The 9,337-nt window shown below is 36.9% G+C and overlaps 2 protein-coding genes across 2 annotated transcripts; both read left to right on the forward strand.

Moving 5' to 3' along the window:
* The first annotated feature begins 781 nt into the window (after positions 1-781).
* LOC130974021 (ethylene-overproduction protein 1-like) lies at positions 782-6,729 on the forward strand. The gene is made up of 5 exons (XM_057898741.1): positions 782-800; positions 1,007-3,080; positions 4,122-4,413; positions 4,511-4,820; positions 5,808-6,729. Exons 2-5 carry the CDS (start codon positions 1,048-1,050, stop codon positions 6,035-6,037), a joined length of 2,865 nt encoding a protein of 954 aa, XP_057754724.1. The 5' UTR covers positions 782-800; positions 1,007-1,047; the 3' UTR covers positions 6,038-6,729.
* A 293-nt stretch (positions 6,730-7,022) lies between these two features.
* LOC130977001 (uncharacterized) lies at positions 7,023-8,925 on the forward strand. Its single transcript, XM_057901988.1, has 2 exons — positions 7,023-8,473; positions 8,829-8,925. Exon 1 carries the CDS (start codon positions 7,282-7,284, stop codon positions 8,116-8,118), a length of 837 nt encoding a protein of 278 aa, XP_057757971.1. The 5' UTR covers positions 7,023-7,281; the 3' UTR covers positions 8,119-8,473; positions 8,829-8,925.
* The last annotated feature ends 412 nt before the right edge of the window (positions 8,926-9,337 follow it).

Here is a 9,337-nt window from a genome sequence, read left to right on the forward strand (position 1 = left end):
AAAAGTTATGGTGTGCATATGTATTTTGATTCTCTAGATAATGCTATCTCAAGTTTAAGCACTATCTTCTGTAATGATTTACCATTTTCTGTTCACAAATCGAATACTTGGATATCAATCTTTTAAAAATTTTTCTTTTGATTTTATATTGAAAAAGAAGAAGCATTTAGTTTCTTCAATTTTAGCCTAACTTTACTTTATTTTTGTATTTTGGATTTGAACATATGCAGAATTTTTGTCATAATTCAAGAATGTACAATTAGATAGTGAAAGAAAAAAAAAACACAAAATATCTTATTTAAATTGGTGAAATAAACTACAGAATTCATAGTAAATTATATTTGTAATAGTTCTTTAAATTTATCTTATTCGTTCAATTATCATAATATCAACGTTTTAAATGACTCAAATAAAGTTAAAGATCATAACCCTAAAATTATTAGGTTTCAGTTAGATTTTACTTTTGACAAATCTTTAAATTGTCATTTTGATGAGTATATAGATAAAATATGTAATCTATTTTAATTAATTGTATAATATTTTAAAATTGTCTGATATATTTTTTATATTATGTTTATATTTTTCATATTATATTTATATTTTTTTGTCGCTTTTTATAATCATATTCTTTTGCTAAACATCATATTTTAAGTTATATATACCATTTTTACTTGATAATTTGATATTATTTAATACAATTCAGATTTTTTTTTAAATTAATCTTACCCTTTCTAAATCTAAACAATAACCTATGTGGCTGCTCTGCTAGTATACTGCTAGTATATTACACACAAAAGAAGGTGATCTAAACCCCTCCCCCACCAAAAAACACAATTTTCCTTTTTCCCCCTCATTTGCATTCATCTAATCTTTCCAAACTCAATTTTATTCTCTCTTTCTTCCTCTCTCAGAATCAGAATCCATCTTAGGATTCTCTAATTTAAATCCTCGATTATTTTAATTATTTTTTTTAAAATATTTGCTCTTCCTTCTGAAATCTTGACAGTTAAAGCTTCCAAATTTGGTCAAATTGGGGGGAAAAAGAAGATGCAGAACAACATCTTCACTTCGATTCGGAGCTTGAAGATCATCGACGCTTGTAAAGGCACTCAGGTCCACGTGCTTGATACTTCTCCCTCCGCCGCCGGAGCCGCCGCAGACGGTGGCGGCGTTGTGAATCTTCATCACCAGCACCTCCTTCACGATCAAGCCAAAGCCCACACCCAAACCAAACAGGGTCGGAGCTTCCAAACCACAACAGCAGCATCAACAAAGGCAGCAGCATGCGACGTCGTTTTGGAGAGCCTCCTCCTTCTTCCTCATGGCCTGCCTACCTCTGAGCTTCTAGAACCTTCCATCGAGCCTTCTCTGAAGTCCCTCGATTTCGTGAAAACACTTGCCGAGGTTTATCGGAGAGTCGAGAATTGTGACCAATTGGCGAAATCGGAGGCGTTTTTGGAGGAGGCAGCTATTTTCCGTGGGCTGCAGGACCCCAAGTTGTTCCGGCAGAGCCTCCGGTCGGCGCGGCGGCACGCTGTAGAGGTGAACGACAAGGTTGTGCTCTCGTCGTGGCTTCGGTACGAGAGGAGGGAGGATGAGCTCGTTGGATCGTCGGCAATAGATTGTTGTGGAGGAAACCTTGAATGCCCCAGGTCAAGCTTAATTCCAGGCTATGATCCTGAATCAGTGTTAGATCGGTGTTCATGTTCGGGTAGAGAAGTTATTGGTAGTGATGATAAAGAGCTTTTAGAGGAATGTTCAACTTCCAACGATGATGTTGAATTGTGGTTTTGCATTGGTGATAGTGAAATTAGGTGTAGGAGACACTGTATGGCATCACTTTCGAGGCCGTTTGAGGCAATGTTGCATGGCGAATTCCTCGACTCTAGGAAGGAGAAGATAAACTTCTCAATGAATGGGATTTCTGTTGAGGCAATGGTGGCTGCTGAGCTTTTTAGTAGGACTAGGAGGCTGAATGGGTTTACACCTAATGTTGTTCTAGAGTTGCTTTCATTTGCAAATAAGTTTTGCTGTGATGAGATGAAGTCTGCGTGTGATGCTCATCTGGCTTCTCTGGTGTGTGGCATGGAAGATGCCATGTTGCTGATTGACTATGCGCTAGAGGAGGCCGCGCATCTGCTTGTGGCAGCTTGTTTGCAGGTTTTTTTGAGAGAGCTACCCAGTTCAATGCAGCGTGCAAATGTTGTTAAATTGTTTTGTAGTCCAGAGGGTAGGGATAGATTGGCTATGGCTCGGCATGCGTCATTTTTGTTGTATTATTTTTTAAGCCAGGTTGCAATGGAGGGAGAGTTGAAGTCTGATAAGACTGTGATGCTCTTGGAAAGACTAGGAGAGTGCGCGGTGAAAGGTTGGCAGAAGCAGCTAGCTTATCACCAATTAGGTGTTGTATTGCTTGAGAGGAAAGAATACAAGGATGCACAGCGTTGGTTTGAGGCTGCCGTTGAGGCAGGACATATTTATTCATTAGTTGGTGTTGCAAGGGCCAAGTATAAGTGTGGTCACACATATTCATCGTACAAGATGGTAAACTCGCTTATATCTGATTATAAACCAGTTGGCTGGATGTATCAAGAAAGGTCTTTGTATTGCATTGGGAAGGAGAAAATGGCAGACTTGGTCGCTACCACTGAATTAGATCCAACTCTTTCATTTCCATATAAATACCGGGCTGTTTGTTTGCTGGAGGAGAAAAATATCGGAGCTGCCATTTCGGAAATCAATAAAATAATTGGATTCAAGGTTTCTCCAGACTGCCTTGAATTCAGAGCATGGTTCTTGATTGCTGTCAAGGACTATGAAGGGGCTCTAAGAGATGTCAGGGCAATCTTGACATTGGATCCAAACTATATGATGTTCCATGGGAATATGCGTGGTGACCACTTGGTAGAGCTCCTCCGCCCTGTTGCTCAGCAGTGGAGCCAAGCTGATTGCTGGATACAGTTGTATGATAGATGGTCTTCTGTTGATGATATTGGTTCTTTGGCTGTTGTACATAAGATGTTAGAAAATGACCCTGGGAAAAGTATTTTATGTTTTCGGCAATCTCTCCTCCTGTTAAGGTGAGCTTGAGCTCTTGTGCTGATTCAAATATAATTTATTTAACTCCATATTCTCTACTGGCATGAAATCTCTTTGCATGGAATTGTTTTGTATGTTTGTTTTATACTTCTATGCTATTTGTGTCAATGAATCATGGCTAGGTATGGGCAGATTTGTATTTTGAATTATTCTAAGTTTGAACTGGATATTTATGCATGGAACTCATGGTGCTATTGGCTGCTTAGCTTAATTATTGTGACTGGTGACTTTGTACTATGTCAAAATTAGAGGAAATTGTGTTATGTGTCCATTGTAAACTAGGCAAGATAATAGGTAAGGAAATTAAGCAAGGCAGCTTTAGTTGTCTCTTTCATGTATCATTTGATGTTATCATTTAGCTTGCCTTATAATTTTTAAGAGCTCATTTAAGGATGAACAATGAAGATAAATAGATAATAGGATGAAGCAGACAAGTGAAGATAATAATTGGATGAATAATGCTATCAAATGCAACTTTTCCTTGCTTTATTTTACATTTTTCTTGGTCTTGATCCGGATAATATACTTCTAGTATGATACAAGTGTCATTTTTGTTTTGGTAGAGGTCGTTCATAACATGCTATCACAGCCTTTTTAATCAAGCGATTTAGAGTTCAATCCTTGCTGCCAAGTTGAATTTCGGCACAAGATAGATGACCTGTGTATTATTCTTGGTTCTAGCCAAAGAACCCATGCATGAGGGGGTTAAATTTCCATATAAAAGCCATTCATGCTCTACTCGAGCTTAAACATTTTGAAGAGGTGATTCATGCCTTCATGGCATAGTTGTTATCATATCCCGTTTCTGAGATATGGGATGCTGATATCTCGGTGGGAGACTTATCAGATGATTGGGTTGTATATTTCTTGTTCATAACTAGATTTCTTGTATATGACCTTGTTTTAATAAATTTTGCTTCTTGTCCATGTAAGATAGTTAATTTGAGTTTCAGTCATCCATTATTTAACCCATAACTTATTCAATCATGGTATTTCCTTATTAATGTTCCTCAATCATGCAGGTTAAATTCTCAAAAGGCAGCCATGCGTAGTTTACGCCTAGCTAGAAATCATTCCACTTCTGCACATGAAAGACTTGTCTATGAAGGATGGATATTGTATGATACCGGTTGTCGTGAAGAGGCATTAGCCAAGGCTGAGGAGTCCATTTCTATACAAAGATCATTTGAAGCTTTCTTTCTCAAAGCTTATGTATTAGCTGACTCAAGTCTTGATTCTGAGTCTTCAAAGTGTGTGATCGATCTCTTGGCGGAAGCTCTTAGATGTCCTTCAGATGTCCTTCGTAAAGGACAAGTAAGTGTAATATCATTTTCAGATTAAATAGATCATTTTCTATTTTATTTGAGTGCTAAAATGATGAACTTACTTGTGTCATTATTTTACATTGTAGGCACTAAATAATTTAGGGAGTGTTTACGTAGATTGTGAAAAGCTGGACCTTGCTGCCAACTGCTACTTGCATGCTCTCGATATCAAGCATACACGAGCACATCAGGGTTTGGCACGTGTATATCATCTTAAAAATCAGAACGAAGCTGCATATGACGAGATGACAAAGCTAATTGCAAAGGCCCAAAACAATTCATCGGCTTATGAGAAGCGTTCAGAATATTGTGATCGTGATATGGCAAAGAATGATCTTAACATGGCAACACAGTTGGATCCTCTACGGACTTATCCTTACAGATATAGGGCAGCAGGTAAAGTCCAATCAACTTGTTATATTATTCTGTGTCATTCTCCTTACATGTTTACTGTTTAAACCTGTGGAAGTGGGAAGGGTGGAGGAAAGTTTGGTTGTGATTGTAAGCCATTTTGTGTTCAAATCATAGTTTCGGCAGACAGCAGATCCTGGTCAGTTGTACTTGTAGTGTGGTGATTTAATTAATTTCAGGCATTCTGAAATCTTCCGTAATGTTTTCCAACCTGAATTTTGCTATTTTTTTTTTCTTATACTAGCTTTGTAGAACTCTTAAGGCCTACTTAAAAACTTATGCATGGAAGATTTAGCTTTGAGAAAACATTTGCTTTTGATAAGATCAATGAGTATCAAAATCACTATAAAGCTTTCCTCTTCCCAACTAATGATGGTTTGGACTTCCACATATATGCTTGTATTAGAAATTATGTTATCTCCTCAAAACATCATGGTGTAAGGTTATGATAAATGAAAAAGGATCTTGCACACTTGTGATTTGAAAATCAGCATTATACAATGTTATTGTTGAAGGAATATTATTGTAGTTCTGATTTTTTTGTGTTCGTGAGGAATGAAGTAACTCGAACTAGATAATACAGAGAGAGGCTTAACCTACTTGTCTTTCTTGGAGAGGGCAAATGGGAATGTTCATTTTTGGGTTTGTTTATCTTATCAGCGGTAGTTATTTACGAAGTGTGAGAGCAAACAAATCTTTTGTGTGTGTGTTAAGTATCTAAGGAAAGTGGAAAGCATCCCATACTACCCGATGTGGGACTTTGGGCACCCCATAATACCCAAGTCCCTAACAGTGTGATCCTATTCTCATTTGATGACCGAATTTGTTAGAGCCTTATTGTTTTAATATTGTACTGTGCTCATACTGAACTTCATGTTTGTTGGATGTGATCATGATTAAGTCTTAAATCATTGAAACCAGCTAGTAAACTGCTCCCACAACTTTTACTGACATGCAACCTCTGTATATCAGTTTTGATGGATGATCACAAGGAAGATGAAGCAATAGTGGAGCTTTCAAGGGCCATCAATTTCAAGCCAGATCTGCAACTTTTGCATCTTCGAGCAGCATTTTATGATTCAATGGGTGATTATGCTTCTACTGTCCAGGATTGTGAAGCTGCCCTTTGTCTTGATCCTGGCCATTCTGAGACATTAGATCTCCGTAATAAAGCACGAGAGCAAATTAATGAACAAAAGTGAGAGAATCACAGATCAATAATCAGGTTTTCCTTGTCCTCTAGGTTGCATTTGGTTAGTGTAAAATATGTGGACACAAAATATGTGGACATGGTAGGACACAAATATCTTTGGTGCACTAAGGAAGAGATAGAGTGAGTGAGAGAGACAGTGGGACTGAAATACAGTCTGAGAGTCCATCTCAGAAGGAAGGTGACTAACATTGTTATCTTCAGTGTCTCAATGTCTCATTGTCCTGTTCAACCATAAAGGGACAATGCTATTCTTGTTGACCTGCACCATTTTACACCTAACAGCCTGGTAATCATCAATTCTATTTATCTATTGAATGGTCTCTAGAAAGAGTATGGTCTATATATATCGCTCTCATAGGCTGGCCTTCTAGATGCAGAATACAGAAGGAAAAGAGAATTTAGAGACATAATTTGGATCGATTGAAACTGAATGGAAAGTAGGGGAGCAAACAGCTGCTGCTGTTGCTATTCTTGACTAGGCCTCACCTGTAAGAATGGTGATAAAGTTTTAGACAAAACTTGTATATACAAGTCAATTTGTCATGTAAAAGATTCAGTATTTGCCACCATATTTTTGGCTGAGCAATTGCCGATTTACATCATGCTGTAAGTTGTAACCTTTTGCCACTGTGTTATATAAACAGATTTTTTTCTCAGCTATTTCAATTGTATTTGTGATAAGTTCTACGTAAACTGCTATCTCCATCACCATCTATAGGATTTGTCATGCGCTCAATTATTCTCGACTGTTTCCTTTTATTTTTGTTCTTTTTCCCCAACTTCTACTATATGCACTTATTTTTGGGGAAGAGGATTCTTCTATCCTGTTCAGATCAATCAGATCATGTTAAAAATTGTGAAAATTTAATGGTGTGGAATGTGGATGTGTATATGTAATTCGTACATGAGAAATTCATATGCCATTTTTTTATTATTTACATTAGCTTCATGTTACCTTGTTAAATGTTATTGAAAATGTGAATTTATAACCTTCAAATATTTACTGTAAAAGAAAAAAAAGATCTGGTATGTTGTTTCTCTTCCCACGTGAAGGGGGCTTTTAAACCCACCTGTGACAAATTTAAAGCAAGACTTTAGTTTTAATGATTTTCATGAGAGGTCCATAGTTTCAACTGCTTTTATGTATTCCACCTAACTTGATTTCATATCCTCCTATTTTTTTCTTCCCCCAAATATCTTCTCCGTTGTTGCTGTTATAGAAGCTTACCAAAAATGGAAGAACAAGCAGAACAAAATATTATGACCATGGATTTGGAATGCCGCAGAATGTTAAACTTCAATGCACCCCTTCTATCAACAAGGCGTCTTGCTAATTCAGTTGTTGCAGGTACATCACTTAGTATGTTACAAAGCACAAGTATTCCATTTTCATGGGAGCAAGCCCCAGGCAAGCCGAAAAACCAAGAGAGGAGCAATAACATCCACGACCGAGATGTAGAAATGCCTCGGCTCCAATTACCACCTTGCCTTCAGCATCTTCCAAGAGCAGCAGCTGAAGCTGACTTAGGTAATGCTGTTCTTTCATTTGATCAAGATGATGGTTGTGATGGTGATGATGACGACGATGATGACAATGAGAACAAGAAGAATAGTGAAGTTTATTCAGATGCTATGGAACTTTTTTCTTTATCAGAGGCATTAGACATTGTTGTCCAACAATCAGAGACAAATCACAGTAGCAGCAATGATGTGTTGAGATTAAAGCTTTCAGAATCTAATGTTGATCAATGTTCAAGCTATATGATTAATCGCTTTCTCCCTGATGCCACTGCATTGGCAGCATCATCTTCTGCACATTTTCCAAACAATGGTTACAACAAGAAAGGTTGTGATACTTGCAGTAATTCAAGGCACTCATATGCTTCTTCTCTAAAGGGTTGTGGCCTTCAACTTCTGTTCCCTTGGCGTATGAAGCACAAGCTTTGTGCTATAAAGAGCCCTGTGATGACATGCTCCACAAAAGTGCAGAAGCATCAGCAGAGTTTGAAAAACAAGAAGCATTGTTCATCAGTTCACAAGACCAGTAAAAGTATCAAAGGAGATACTTGAAAGTAATTTTTTTTTCTTTTCATCAAAGTCTAGGTTTGCACTAATCATTTTACTAATGTTAGGTTATATTTCTCGGCGCACTGAATGTTGAGGACTTGAGGTACATATAGAACACAAGAAATGCTATGTGCACATAAAAAACCAACCATTAAATCAGTTACTATGTATTTGTGTATAAATACATGTATTGTTCAATATATTTTTAATGTGTATTTTGTATTTCAGCATATATTTTATACAGGTGACTAATTTGGTGGCTGATTTTTGTACACATAGCATGGTTGATAAAGCATACCGAATTTCGCATTGGTAGCGGAAATTGAATCTGTTTCCTTGTAACATACAAGGCATCAAGGTGATTTCTTACTAATTATGTTCTCTTTGACTGGCCTGATCTTGTAGCCATTCTTTTATTCTTTCCTTTTTTTTATTCTATTCATATTTTGTTGCCATTACTCAGTTACCTGTTTAAAGTCATATGCCAAAATGAGATGTATAAAAAAAAATGTACTTTGGATTTTAGTTAAGAAAATAGGAAGGACACTTGGAAAACTACTAGGGCCTTCTTTCCTTGTTCCACCTCCAACACGTTGAAAATAGTCCATGATTGGTTAATGGCTTTATTAATTGACATAATAAATAATTAATTTAAGGTTCATGATTCATATTTTGGTTGCGTGTGAGCTCTTACGTGCTTCTCTCTTAGGTAGGAATCTGCAAAAACTGGAAAATACACAAATTACGTACAAAAGCCGGGCAGAAGTTGTATTAAAATTAACTTCTATGTTCTACAGTTGCCAAGGCCTGCATGAGATAATATTATTATTATATATACGGATGATTTTTCTGATAATTATCCTTTATTATGTCCAATTTTCTGAAAATAATTTGCTAATTATCAGATCATAGATTATGGATTTTCATTCATTGGCCTCAGTCAAATGGAATCTAACATCTTCTGTAACCCCTTTAATTTTAACATGAGGTCAATTGATGTTTTGAGTCACTGAAAAAGATGCATCTATATCAAGAACGGTCAATAAATAAAGCAAAAATTTGCTTCATGATTAGGCGTGTTCAAGATTCGGACCGACCCAAAATCCGGTTCAGACTCGAGGCATATTTTATCGGGTTTGAATTTATCATTTTTATCCCGTGTTATTTTCGAGTCAGATTCGGATTATGCTTTGGGTCGTCCGGCTTGTCTCGAAGTCGTTTT

This window comes from Arachis stenosperma, chromosome 4, assembly GCF_014773155.1.
Source record: "Arachis stenosperma cultivar V10309 chromosome 4, arast.V10309.gnm1.PFL2, whole genome shotgun sequence".
In the NCBI taxonomy this organism is placed as follows: domain Eukaryota; kingdom Viridiplantae; phylum Streptophyta; class Magnoliopsida; order Fabales; family Fabaceae; genus Arachis; species Arachis stenosperma.

Excerpts from the sequence above, each read along its gene's own strand:
- LOC130974021 (XM_057898741.1), top strand. The coding sequence starts at position 1,048 with ATGCAGAACAACATCTTCACTTCGATTCGGAGCTTGAAGATCATCGAC. Across the intron at positions 3,081-4,121 it reads CAATCTCTCCTCCTGTTAAG|GTTAAATTCTCAAAAGGCAG; the intron begins GTGAGCTTGAGC and ends TCAATCATGCAG. Across the intron at positions 4,414-4,510 it reads ATGTCCTTCGTAAAGGACAA|GCACTAAATAATTTAGGGAG; the intron begins GTAAGTGTAATA and ends TTTACATTGTAG.
- LOC130977001 (XM_057901988.1), top strand. The coding sequence starts at position 7,282 with ATGGAAGAACAAGCAGAACAAAATATTATGACCATGGATTTGGAATGC.